The 15,391-nt window shown below is 33.1% G+C and overlaps 1 protein-coding gene across 1 annotated transcript; it reads right to left on the reverse strand.

Annotated features, from left to right (window-relative positions):
* Positions 1-5,684: 5,684 nt before the first annotated feature.
* Positions 5,685-7,310, reverse strand: LOC139484061 (uncharacterized). The gene has a single exon (XM_071267783.1). It carries the CDS (start codon positions 7,308-7,310, stop codon positions 5,685-5,687), a length of 1,626 nt encoding a protein of 541 aa, XP_071123884.1.
* Positions 7,311-15,391: the final 8,081 nt, after the last annotated feature.

The raw sequence follows: 15,391 nt of genomic DNA on the forward strand, positions 1-15,391 counted from the left end.
ACAGTTTTTATCATCAAAACAGAACGATAACTGCAGAGAAAGCTTTTAGCACATCTATTTATAGTTACATTGAAGTTGCATTCTAAAATTAGTCTTACATTACCTTTTTAAATCCGAAGTACAAATGTATTCAAGTGAAACATATAATATCAATGACCGGCCAACGTCCTTTATGGCTTTTAAATAAAAAAATAATTAAAAGGTCGACCTATAATTGTTTTGTGAAACACAATTCAAGTTTACATACATGAAACCCAAACAATATGGGAAAAGGTTACATTTTTACCTACGTAATATAACCGTCGTCGTAATATATGAAAAGTTATACATTTTTAAAATTATATGTAAAAAGTGTAGGGTAACAGAACCGCAGCGGCACCAGTATCAATTAAGTAATGAAGTAGCCTCCCCGAGATAGTAAGCCGTTGTGAAAACGATTTTCTTCATATTATAAAATCATTTTTCAGTATTAAAAAAAAAATTATAATCAAAGATTTTCAAATATAAATTAATAGGGAATAAATTCAATATCGGCATGTAATATTATGTTTTAAATTGATCAATATTTTAATTTGGAATCGCTATTGTACAATGCTTTAAAAATCGTAATGAATATTAAATAATTATTATTTCTATCGGTGACATCCCCTTACATGCCTTAGTCCGACAACCATTATTCCGACAGCCCATTACTCCGACAGCCGATTATTCCGACAGCTCATTACTCCGACAGCCTACTATTCCGACAGCCCATTTTTCCGACAGCCCACTATTCCGACAACCCATTACTCCGACAGCCCATTATTCCGACAATGCATCTGTCTTGTGTGTATGGGTAAATTTCTCTAAAAAGACCAACTCTTGTTCTCTTTAATATTTGGGGTTGTGTGTTTTGATTCCAATTATTCTTTCCATGCCTGATATTTTTCTCATTATATTGGAGTTGATACACATGCTAATTGCAACTGTTCCGTCCATACCTTCGTCCCTCTATCGTTTGACGTTCCTGTGTATGTTATTTGTCTTTATATTTCGTCGTTTGTTTGTCCACTGTCAGTCTGTGCTGTTTTAGTTCGCTTGGGGTTTTTTTGTGTCTTGATTTACATTTGTACCTTCTTTCACTAGATCTTCGGTTTTCCTCTTTCATGTATCAGGGGAGTGAGGTTTCACCACAATTAACTACATAAATAAATATACTGGAGTTGGATTACACTTCCCGCCCTCTTTGGTCGCAACACTTTCTACCCCTTGTGTCACTCATCTGAGTTTTATTTAAATTGATTTTGTCGCAGAAATAAGGGACTAATGTGGCGTCAGTCAAAATGAAAAAAAACAAAGACAAATACCTACCAAGATCCTTAAAAATAAGATGACAAATAGGACGAAATATGTGCTCAGAAAAGATGAGCAATTCCAATAATGAATACGGTATCATCTCGGAAATGTGAATCCACGAAATATGGAGACAGTACAAGCCACTGCCAATAGCGATCGATCGGACATAGTCTGGGGAGGTGCAGGACTGTTGATTTACAACAAAACTTATTACGAAAACAAATATGACGGACATGAACATTTCGGCAACTTCTATTTAAATAGTCATTAGGAAAAGTGATATCGGGCAGGGGCGAATCTAGCCATTTTAGAGAGGGGGGTTTCTAACCCAGGACAAAGGATGGGTTCATACTGCTACCCCCATTCTAATGCTTTGATCGTACAAAAAAGGGGGTTCTAACCACCGGAAACACCCCTCCCCCTGGATTTGCGACTGTCGGGTCAGTGACTGTATATGACATATTATCGCACCGCGGGTGAATTATCACGTTGTGATTGGTTAAATGTCGTCACGTGGTGACCCCCTATGAGACCGTATGGGGTTAGTAAGTTTCATATGGGGTTCATGACGCGTTAATGGCGACGTCATCTATTAATGTTGTTGTGTTTCATTGTTTATTTTTCTACAAAACGCGGCAGAAAAAGTCCAGCGTCCGATAAATTCGTTATACGGTTAACTACTGACCCCCTACGACTCCATAGAGGGTGAATAAAATTCATAGGGGACTCGGCCTCCGGCCTCACCCCCTATGGATTTTACTAACCCTCTATGGATCCGTAGGGGTCAGTAGCGAACCATATAACTTATTTTATCGCACCGCGGGTAAAATATCACGTTGTGATTGGTTTAACGCCGTCACGTGGTGACCCCCTATGAGACCGTATGGGGTTAGTAAGTTTCATATGGGGTTCATGACGCGTTAATGGCGTCGTCATCTATTAATGTTGTTGTGTTTCATTGTTTATTTTTCAACAAAACGCCGCAGAAAAAGTCCAGCGTCCGATAAATTCGTTATACGGTTAACTACTGACCCCCTACGACTCCATAGAGGGTGAATAAAATTCATAGGGGACTCGGCCTCCGGCCTCACCCCCTATGGATTTTACTAACTCTCTATGGATCCGTATGGGGTCAGTAGCGAGCCATATAACTTATAGAAATATGCAGTCAACGCAATTTGACTGCTTTAATAGAACGAGTGCAGTATAAAATTTAAAGCCAATAACACACCTGTAAAAAATCATTGTACATTATGTGTTTTGTGGTATACTTGACACTTATTTTTCATTTAAAGATTGTTTCAAGAAGAAAAATATTTAGATATTATTGATTTTAAGAAAGGTAGTTCATATGTTTATTAAGAATCGGTGCTCACCCATTACATTATGAATTGAAAATACCAGATACTAAAAAAATCGTATTGTATAGCTGATAAAGTTGAGGATGAGCGTCATTTTTCAATCGAATGCTCCCTTCATAATAATACGAGGGATGAACTCTTTCAGCCTATTTCTAGCACATGTCAGAACTTTAAAAAGTTAAATAAACGTGATTGATCTTCGATTTCAACACAAGAAAACTTTACTATTTTGTGAAAACTGATAATTTTATTGTTAATTCTTTTGAATTATGTAGTACATGTCTTGATACTGACCGTTGTTTGATATCAATGTGTTTGTTGGTTTTTTATCCTATTATGTTTTGACTCCGATTGTGACTGAGGCTTATGGTGAAATAAAGATAACTATATCATATTAGTATTGTAATGTCTTAATGTTAACCCAATCATTATACCGCCGCTTCGAAAAAGTGGGGAGTATACTGTTTTACCTCTGTCTGACCGACTGTCCATCCGTCAGTCCGTCCGTCAGTTCGTCCGTCCGTACGTCCCAGGTATATTTTCGTTGCATCTTTTTCACAAACAACAATACAAGGATTTCTGAATTTTAGTTTCAGGGTTTATCTAAGTCGGCTATATCGTGTGATGCGTTTTCAGATTCATAACTCAACAACTTTCTGTTTATCGAACACTTTCCACATGAGAGCCAAGTTGAAAATATTCGTCATATTTTTCTCAGAAAGTACAATACAATGATTTCTGAAATTTTGTTTTCAAGCTAGGTTTATATAAGTCAGTTATACTGTGGGGTGCTTTTTCAGATTCACAACTCAACAACTTCCTGTTTGCCGAAATATTTGGGCGGGGTATCATCAGTAGCTCGCACCTTCACTGGTTGGTCTTGATTTATATGCTCTATATAATACCCTGTTATTTGGAAAATGAAACATTTTTTTCTGTTCTATTCTATATACAGATTTCGAATTGAGTATATAGAAAGTGTTCGAACTACCTTAGTCGTATGTAATATATACGGAGTTGTTTCTTCAAATATGTTATTATAATTATAAACGTAATAATACAGACAGACAAATTTTATTTTACCCTGATAACTTGATACTTGACTTGATAAGTGTCGGACTTATGGGTTGTCGGAGTTTTGGGCTGTCAGGGCAATGGGTTGTCGGACTTCTGGGTTGTCGGACTAATGGGTTGTCGGACCAATGGCTGTAGGAATAATGGCGTATAACCATTTCTATCTATACCCATCTTTCCCATGTTTTCTTATGAGTCTTTTCCTTAATTTGCAGCCAGTATAAATACAATGTTAGTGTGTTTGCAAATTCTATTTCTTCTGCGCGCAGAAGTTATGTACAATACATCTGAGTTTATAGTAATCAGCATTTTTCATATGAACTGGAGTTCCTTAAGAAATTTGCCAAACACAAAATGATCAAAGAAGCCAGGTCATTTAATTTCAAATTCAGATATATTGATGATGTTCTTTCCATTAACAATCCAAACTTTTCTGATTGGGTTCCATTAATTTATCCCCCAGAACTAGAAATTAAAAAAACAACAGACACGACTTCCTCCTCTCAAACTTATATCTCGAATTTGACATACACGATCATCTCAGGACAAGAATATATGACAAACGAGACGATTTCAATTTTGAAATTATCAATTTTCCGCCACCAGAATACAAATTTCACCTGCATATGGGATATACGTTTCCATTCTAATTCGGTATTCAAGACCATGTTGCAACTACTCAGACTTTGAAAAACGTTACCGGTGTCTGAGCAGAAAGTTGATGAACCAGGGGTATACCAAGGAACGTCTCGTCCTTTTAAAAAAAAAGGTTTTATCGGGAGGTACCAAAACCTTGTTGATAAATATTCCGTATCAACTTTTCAAATAATACATGATGGTCTCAAAGTATGGATTCTGGGTACTGACGTTATTTATCATCTTAATAAATTGTTATAGTAATCTTTTATTTGTCTTTTTGAATAGTACTTATACTGTTTAGTCTGTTTTTGGTCTTTACTTATACATCCCGACATTGTGTTTTGTTCTTTGCTTATTTTTGTATCATTACCTTTCATTCTTGCTATAATGCTTCTTCTATATTCTTTGTCTATATGCTTTTTTGTGTTTCTTTGATACGTGATCTTTGGCTCTGTACTTGTACATCCCGTCATTTTGTTATTGTGCCATGATGTTAAATGTTTGTTTACATATTTGTCTGTTTTTATAGTGATCAAGACAATGTTGACTGCTGTACCACTATTTTTTAAATTTTTGCCTATTAGGTCTGTATGTTTTGTTCACTCATCGTTGTCAATATAATGGAATTTTATGCAACTGCAATACAAGTGAGAAGTTAAGCTTGCTTTAAAACCAGGGTTTAGCTACTATTTTCTACTTAAGTTAATGCCTGTACCAAGTCAGGAATGAGACAGTTGTTGTTTATTCGTTTGATGTGTTTGAGCTTTTGATTTTGCCATTTAAGTAGGGACTTTCCGTTTTGAATTTCATCGTAGTTCAGTATTTTTGTGATTTGACTTTTACACACTCGTATTCAAGTGACTTAAACTGAAAGTATACACTTGAATGTGAGATTATGAATCTCATTTATGTAGTTTCATCTGACTGGTCTTAAAAAATAAAAAAAAAAATATTGCATTTGACTGACTAAGGACATGTATAATAATGGGTAAAACCCTTATTAAAAAGTAATATATAAAACCTTTGTTAGCCATTGTTAGTAACTATCATCTGTGTCATATTTCTTGACGAGATAGAACGTACATCAGGAAAAAGTAGTATCCTACACGGCAGGTATTTATTCAAAGTGTTCAAAAACATGATTTTTAAACGAAAATTCTTAGTGAGTGTAGTCTTTTTCTTGTATGCTCAAATAAGTTTGACATTCAAACTTTCAGTTCTTTCCATTTGTTAACATGTTCTTAAAGGAATTTCAATAAGTCATTATTGCAACTGTTATCCATATTTATTTTTCAAATCAAGCATACTAATTTGATTTCCATCTACTATCCATAAACGATCATTAAAAATCCCAATAGCTGTTGGTTTATCTAGTCCGTTTATGGCATCAGCTATACATTCTTTATATTCTAAGTCTTTGTCCAGAACATAAACACTATGATGTCGAATGTCGGATACAAATACATTATTATTGTTTGTACATATTCCGTGACATTCAAAATGAAAAGATGGTTGATATCCAAATATTCCATAAAATGATTTTATACTTTCACATTTATCATTGACTGCTTTTAAAACATTAATATAATGCAAGTTATTATTTTTGTACGACAATTTTTTATATAAAACGCACACATTTGAATCATCGTTTTGCATGATAAAACATGGCTCGTTCATATTTAACGTATAGAAATCAAATTCTGCGATCAAAATGCCTTCTTTGTTCATTTGTAAAATACGATTGGTATAACCTCTCCGTTGATCTTTTGATGTCGATATTAGATAAACTGTCAATAAGTCGTCTTTTGAATTACAGAAGCAATACGGTATCATATCCTTATCGTGAGAATTTCCTATGTTGGCAAATCTTGCTAGTCGTTTGTTTTTAAGGAGTTTCATTATGACTTTACTGTTATTTCTCAGAATCAAAACACATCCTTTCTTTAAAACAGCAATGTCATCAGCATCGTCTGCATATACCGTGTCTTCTATAGATTGATTAACCATCTTGTGCAATTGGCGGTCAGCAAGAATCCAAGCATCAGTTTGAGATATAGGACATATTTTCTTAATGCGTCCTATTTCTTTGTTAAGTTTACAAATTTGTAACGAGTTGTGATCTTTTATTTCGTCAGATGATCTTTCTATTGAATCTTCATCCACGTCGTCTTCTGCATCAAACCACTCATCTTCTGTGTCAACATCAATGGAATCCTCTGTTTGTGTCGAAACAGAAAAATGTTTCTTTGGGGAAAATTTCATTGATTCGGTGATGCCAATTTTAACCTCGGTTATATCATTTCCACATTTCACGTCCGTGTTGAAATTTGGCTTCTGATACTTTTTTATGTTGTCACAAGCAAGAGTGCATGCTTTAAATTCAGAAAGAACATTAATCATTTCCTCGAGTTTATATTCAGAAAGTTTATCCACATCAAATTTATTGACGTCAGATTGCAAATTTTCGACACGCGTTGTTAATTCCTGTGACGATATCTTGAATTTTTTGAATATAGTATAAAGTTCTGATAAAAGACTTTTCTCATGCAAAATGATTTGTTCCCTCATTTGTTCTGCATTTGTCTTAATTTGTTGTTCTATTATACCTTCATCTATCGTTAACTGTCTCCAATGTTTATCGATAATGTCACTAAACTCGTCGATATATTTTATACAATTATCCTTTTCAGAAAATAAAATACCGATTTGATTGCGTATATCCTCTTCGGTATTGTAATCTTGTAATCGACAAAGAAAATGTTTTTCGTGAAACTCTCCTAAGCACTCGAAACAAACAAAATCATGACAATCCTTGCAATAAAGCTGATATGTTTCCTTAGAATGAAATCTGCAGTAGAAGGTTGGTTCAAATTTACATGTATATAATAACTTATCCGCCATTATGATGCACGTTTTTTAAAAATCTATTTTAAAATCATATATACAATGCTATCTACAAATCTATAAGTCTCGTCGGATATCGATTTGCACTTGGTTTTTGTATCAATAGATTATCATATGATACCATACAAATTAATAACACTATGACTTCTTTTGTTTTTGTATGTATTCTTTTTAATGTTTTAAATTATTAATGACCTGATTTCAAAAGTAACACGACGCGAACAATACATTTATCAATTAATATGCATACTATTACAGTGATTTCACAAAAAACATCTTAGGTACACTTAGCCTTTAGTTGTTTAGTGCTATGTCATTTGGTCTCTGAAGAAAGACATGTTCCAGAGACAGTCATACATTATCTTTTATTTTAATATTGAATTTATCCATTATGGCATGTTTACTCCCTACTAAGGATTGTATATAATTGTATAGTTGCTGTGTTTATTAGTTGTCGTTTGGTAGGATATGCACACAACATATTCCTGATTGATTAAACTAATGTTCGCTTTTGAAATGAACTAATGGATTAAATTGAGGTAAAACCGGTTGTAATTGTTTTAATTTCTTACAAATGAATATGCACGGAAAATTATGTAAGTAAACATACATCATATAGTGAGTGATCTGTGAGAAGTTAATATATGGTTTATGATATCTTAACACCAAGCGATTGCCAGCACTCTAATGTAGTGTCCATGTAAAATGTAGATTTTGGCTTATAACTCTGAAACCAAAGCATTTAGAGCAAATCTGACTGGGAGTACAATTGTGTGTTAGGTCAAGATCTATCTGCCCTCCACTTTTCAGACAAATCTGACAACCCGTTGTTGGGTTGCTGCACCCGTATTAGTAATTTTAAGGAAATTTTGCAGTTTTGGCATATTACCTTGAATATTATTATAGATACAGATAAACTGTTTACAGCAATTATGTTCAGCAAAGTAAGATCTACAAATAAGTCAACGTGTCCAAAATTGTCAGTTGACCCCTTGAAGAGTTATTGTCCTTTATAGTCAATTTTTAACCCTTTTTTCTAAAATTTTAGTGATCTTTTAACTTTTACAAAATGTTTTACTTTGAAACTTCCGAGTCAAGTTCAATATAGATAGAGAAAATTGTAAACAGCAAGAATGTTCAGTAAAGTTAGATTGACAAACACATCATCATTACCAAAACACAATTTTATCATGAATTCTATTCTCGTCTATAATTTGTGTCCTTTGTTTAAAATGCTGCTTGCACATAGACCAATGTGAGCGACACAGGCTCTTTAGAACCTCTAGTTTTGTTACTATACTTTTAAAAGTAACGCAAATTTAAAATAGAAAAATTAACAAACAAAAAATGATCTTCGATGTTAAACACAAATTTGGTTGAAATAAATATGTAAAGGACAGTTCACAATAGTTTGATCACAACATGCCTTTCGGTCAAGTATGCTAAATGTAAATAGAACAGCATCGCATGCACCTAACAAAAGATACTTAAATTGGTACCTATGATGAGTTTATTCACCTTAGCAATAAACAAACAACATGTGTCAATAAATCAAAATTTAATTAACCAACAACAACAACAACAATTTTTATTTGTCAATCAAGACGCCCCGAGGAGCAGTACAATTACAGTTTAAATTAAAGTGTACAAATAATTGTGTTGATTTTTTTCATTGAAATTACAATACATGACAATAAAATTAAAACAATATTATATAAGAGAAGGGAGACAACAAATACAGTATATATTCTCAAAGATAATGAGTGAGTGAACACAATCAGTACCGTTTTATAATTAGAAGAAGAGCTGGACTACTCATGTGTTTATGCTTAATTTAACTCTTCTAGATTTTATTAAACTATCTATTAATTTAATCATTATGTTATTAACAAATGGATCTTCATTTGACATCAACCATACAAATTTAGATTGGTCATTTAAAGTTTTAAAATTAGTAAATTTAGAGGATAAATCTGAAATAAAACTGGACCTTTCAGTTTTAAGTGATGGACATTGAAGAAGAAAATGAATTTCATCCTCAACAATGTCATTATTACATAATTTACAAAATCTTTTATCTGGGGGTATTCCCTTATGTCTTCCCTTTTCTATTTCAAGTTCATGGGCACTAATTCTAAATTTGGTTAACTCATTTAATGTTTTACAATTATTTAACAATAAATATTTTTCAAGGCCTATATTATTTTTAAATAGTCTGTAGGTCCTTAATTTATTTCCTTGCACCATGCCAGGTTTGTCATTATTTAATTGGTTAAGCCAAATTTCATCATATTTAATTCGGAGTTTTTTAATGATAATTGACTTTATATGAGATTTGTGATTTAACAAATATTCTGGGGTTAAATTAAGATATTTAAATAATGAATAAATGCTTTCCAACCAATTGTCTTTATATGTTTTAGATTTTGATTGTAACTTATTTGGAGAGAATTGACCCCAAATTTCTGAGCCATATAACAAAATCGGCTTCAGCATGTGGTCAAAAAGATGTAAAAGTGTTTTAATATTAGGTTTAAAATGGGTGAAATATCTTTTTAATTTAAAAAAGGCTTTTAATGCTTTATTATAAAGATTAAACTTAGCATCTGTAAATCTGCCAGATACAGTGAATATCATGCCAAGATAATTATATTTTTTCTCATTATTAATAAGCTGACCATTAAATGTGAATTTTTCCTTTGAAATTCTTCCTGTGTTATTAAAAATTAATACTTTTGTTTTTTTCATGTTGATTTCTAGTCCCCATTAACCTGAGCCTCTTATATCAAGGGTTTTTGTGTTGGTATAAGCAATTCCATTGTATGTTTATCTTTGAAGTAATTAAGAACATGTTCGTTCTCTCGTTGTTAACATCATTATTAGATTATATGTGTTAACCTCTTTGACTTTGAAATATTATGCTTTTTTTGCGTTCTGGGGGAGGTAAATAACTACCAGAAATGCTTTTTAGGCGATTGGTATTTATTAAGTGTAATTTTACATTATTATCAATTTTTCCTTTGAAAGTTACTTTCCAATGCCAAATAAGTTTGAAATCAAACTGGTTAGCCATTTCCATGCCTCGTTCAAAGTTGAATATCGACTAAAATGTAATTCATTATAATTTGCATGATTCAAATCTAAAATGAAAATTTGATCTGCATCTGCTATCCATAGGTAATCACAATATATTGCTATAGCTGTTGGTTTATCTAGTCCGTCTCTTGCATCTACTACACATTTTTTATATTTTAAATTTTCGTCAAGTGCATAAACACTGTGATGCCGAATGTCCGATACAAATATGTTCCCCTTATTTGAACATATTCCGTGGTTTCAAAGTGTTGATTCGGAGTATACCCAATTATGCCATTTAAGTCTTTTGCATATATATATTCGTGTTTGGCCTTTCCTAAACGTTTAACATTATTAATGCGTCTGAAGTTCTCCTCAACATATAGAATACATAATGCTGATTTGACATATTGCATAAGATATGGCTTTTCTAATGCCCGCGTCACACTGTCCCGATTTTTACGCCGATGGCAACACGATTATGGAAATTTTCAAAATCGGGACTGATCGTATCCAGATCGGGCTATTCGTAGTGCCATCTTTAACCATCTTTAACCATCGGCCACCTTTTCTAGCCTTCGGGGACAACTTCGGGAAGGGTTATAAATTTTTTAACATATTAAAAAATCCCCAAAGGTGCGTCCGATGTTTAGGGTTCGTATTGAGTTTGTATCACAATCCTCACCATCGTAATGTCACCGAGAATGCATCTTTGAACATCGTATTGCATTCGTGTTTCCATCGTTTCCATCGGGCAGTTTTAACATTACGATGTCTACATGAATGAATCACGAAGCTACCCGAAGGTCTTACGATGACAACACGACTTCGTGAAGACCTCGTCATCCCGTCGTGTTGCCATCGAATAAAAGTACGAAGGCGACAAGATGGAACTACGACGGCAATAAATCCAGCTAAATGTAAGTTCATTTTCGCGCTTAAATACATTTAAAGTGCCATGCGCGATATGCACTGGTCAGTCTAATACGACAGTTAAGAAAGACGTTCACAAAACATGGAGCTCATATTATATGATACTATGAGAACAAGAAAGGCGACAGCGTTGTTTCTATTAATTCAAATGGAACAAGAAGAGCAGCTATTACAGGCTCAGGATTTACTTTTACAAGTAAAATATTATTTTTTGTCAATTTTTCATATCAAGTAACATAATGAAAATCATAAACGCGCCTCGTACATCAACACTGCAGGTACACGTATATAGGGAAACCAACTTTTTCTTCATTATTTTGATTTTTTATGTATCGTCTGAGTTGTTTTCACACGAATGTTTACTCCATATTCATTTTGTTTTCTATATGTCATATTTTGCTGCATTTGTTGCTTTCCCCACATCCTTCCTTTTGTCTATATTATTATGATATTCTCCGTGAAAGAGCTCTTTTTGAATAAAAGGGATCAACGAACCCATTACCTTACCTTTAAGATAGATCAGTAAACTTAGGCATAATTATTGGTGATTATTCAGACTAGTGCACACATTTTACAGTTCAATCAAGGCAATGCCGAGCGTGGCATCCCCTCGTATGTAACATATTGGGGACAAATATGGCTTCGGCATATAATTTAAATGCATCGTAAGCTGTACACGACGTCTTTTAGACATCGTATGGCCATCGCGCCATCATCGTAATCCATCGTGTAGCCTTCGTAATCCATCGTGTAGCCTTCGTGATCCATCGTGTAGGCTTCGGCTGAGATATGAAGCTTAAATACCCGTCTTCGGTTAACCATCGTACTTGCTTCTGTTACTTTTTGATATTTGAACGAGATCGGGATCAACTTCGTACGAACTTACAATTTTCGCATTCGGGTGTCCATCGTATATAAAAATCGGGACAGTGTGACGCGGGCATAAAGGAAAGGTAGAAATGTTGAATTGCCCGGTAATAATGCCGTCATTGTTCATTTGAACAACACAACTTTCGTATCTACAAGATTTGTCACATGATTTCGAAGAAAGATAAACTGTCAATAAATTGTCAATTGAATTACAGAAGCAGTAAGGTAACCAAGAATCATTACCCACGTTTGCAAATCTTACAAATCGCCTGTTTTTGAGAAGTTTGATAATGATTGTATATTTAATATTAAGAATCAAAACATATCCGTCCTTCAAAACAACAATGTCGTCTGCATCGTCTGCATACACCGTGTCTTCTAAATGTTGATTTGTCATCTTATATAATTGTCGGTCAGCAAGAATCCAAGCATCAGTGTAATTTATAGGACATATTTTCTTTATGCGTCCTATGTCTTTGTTAAGTTTATAAACGTGTAACGGGTTGTCATCTTTTATTTCGTCGGATGATCTTTCAATTGAATCTTCGTCAATGCTTCAAACCACTCATCTTCTGTGTCTGAATTACCAGTATCATCTGTTTGTGTTGATACACAAATATGTATCTTCGAGGAAATATTTATTGATTCAGATGGCTTCTGATTTTTTTTCATTTTGTCACAAGCAACGGGAACGGCCTAAATTCAGAAAAAAACATTAATCAGTTCCTCCAGTTTATATTCAGTTTATCCACATCAAATTTAGCATTTTAGTGACATCATATTGCAAATTTCTGACATTAGTTGTTAAATCATGTGACGATATCTTGTGCTTTTTTAACAAAGTATGAAGTTCTGATAACATATATGTCTCATGCACACTGATCTGTTCCTTCGTTTGTTCTGCATTTGTCTTAGTTTGGTATAACCTTCATCTATCGTTAAATGTCTCCTTTTTTTATCTGTCATGTCACTTAACTCTTCGAAATTTTTTAAACGGTTGTCGATAATGGAAAATGAAAATCCACTGTGTTTGCAGATATCATCTGCGACGTCCTGTAATCAACAAAGAAAATGTGTTTTGTGAAATTCTCCTAAGCACTCGAAACAAACAAAATTATGACAATCCTTGCAATACAGCTAGTACGTTTCCTTAGTATAAAACCTGCAGAAGAAGGTTCGTTCTAATTACCTGTATTTGATATGCTATCCGCCATTATGATTTAAATTTGTTCAATCCTGTATTAATCGTGTGTATGTAAATTCAATGTTGTCTACAAGTTTTGTAAAGATTTATATAGAACTTAATTATAAATAGATTATCACATGATACCATAGAATAGAAAAGTAAAATAGCTCCAAACACCACTAAACCTTAAAATTTAATTTGTTTTATATAATTGTATACAATATTCATGTAATCATCGATGTGAAATCAAGAGTAATAAGACTGATAAATTAACTGCAAACTGTTACGATTTATTTTTTGAATCATGTTTGTTTAGAAAAGCAGGCGGTAAGAAATCGACCACTTCTTCAGATGTATGAAGTTTATATACAGTGGTAACGTTGTTTTCACTTCGGAAACTGATATTCTGGCATTTTAAAGAATAAGCATGCCCAAAGTAGGACGAAACAAAATTATTTTGCACAAAATAATGATCGTTAAAAGTGAAGATACAATAATTTTACGTATAACAAAAATCAAAAGTTCATCCTTAATCTATATCTGTTCAGACTCAAATGTATCATCCAATTGTTTTCCAGTCCTTTCATTAAACTACTGGACGTATTTATGTTGTTGGGGTTGTTCTTTTTCAATACTATGATACTTTATGACAAGAAGAGAGGCAAAGTTGGTTTCCATGAAAATTCCAGGTGGTTTTTTTTTAAAACACGATCTCTCTTCGTTAAGCAGCAGTTATGATTAAAGAAATTAAACATCTTTGAATATAATGTTTGTTTGAATCAGAGTGTTTTAGAAAGTATGATTTCCCTTTCTAAAACAATATACTTGTTTTGTGAAAAGAAGCCAGACCAATTTTATCTATTTTTTTAAATTTAAGATTGCAATGGGGAATATTTGTGTAATGGGTAGGAAAGTCACATATTTTCATACTATTGCAAGAAAAATCGATAATTTTTATTTTTTTAATATGACTTCTTTATTATTGTATTATAATTGTATACTAGTTTCTCTGTAACTATGTATGTTTATGAGAATGAAAATATTCGTTTGTATTTTATAAATATATGCTTATGGGTTATTGTTGCATTCGGTGTGGATAAATATCAAACCCATCTTATAGAAACACAGCTTCTTACAAATGTCAAAGAACTAAAATCACTCCATCAAAAAGAAAATACCACTATTTACATCTATTGGCAGGTTTTTTAACACTTGTTAGAACATTTCAGCATATAACTGCCTACAGGAATATGCCTTTGTGCAGTTCAAATCTTGTATGCATAATTAAGGTCACTTAATGAATTTTGGTGAACATAAAAGAGTCCTAAACTGTGCGTTCACAAAGAATAAAGCCAATTATGTGCCTCTTTTTTATTGTTATACACAACTTCAAAGTTTTTTTGATTTTAAGAAATGATGTTACAATCTTACTATCACAAATTAGTTATACGTTATTCAATGTTTCATCTCTTAAATTTCAATTAGGATTTTCAAATTAATATACATTACATAAAGTGGAGCTCGCTGTCAGTAAAAGAGAGACGAAAGATATCAGAGGCACAGTCAAACTCATAAATCGAAAATAAACTGACAACGCCATGGCTAAAAACAAAAAAGACTAACAGACAAACAATAGTACACATGACACAATATAGAAAACTAAAGAATAAGCAGCCGCGGATACTCTCAGATCTGCATGTAATATGCGTCTTTTGTTGTGGGGATGTACCCACCCATGTCCATGTGTGTTTGATCTTTCTATTTGTATCCATCTTATCAGATAATCCTTTTTCAACTGGTATTATGTTTATTCTTATGTGGTACTGTTGCACCACTGTCACGTGTAAGTGGAGCTTAGGTGCCTTCAAACGAATTTAACCCTGTAACATTCTCTATGTGCCTGTCTCAAGTCAAAAGTCTGTAATTTGTGAAAGTGGTTGAAGTTTGTTGTTGTTTAACATATTTGTTATTTGTTCATTATTTTGTAGATAAATTAGGCATTTAGTAGAATTGT

The sequence above is a fragment of the Mytilus edulis genome, chromosome 8 (assembly GCF_963676685.1).
Source record: "Mytilus edulis chromosome 8, xbMytEdul2.2, whole genome shotgun sequence".
Taxonomy (NCBI): domain Eukaryota; kingdom Metazoa; phylum Mollusca; class Bivalvia; order Mytilida; family Mytilidae; genus Mytilus; species Mytilus edulis.

Bases quoted from the DNA above. Each gene is read 5' to 3' on its own strand.
- LOC139484061 (XM_071267783.1), bottom strand. From the start codon at position 7,310: ATGGCGGATAAGTTATTATATACATGTAAATTTGAACCAACCTTCTAC.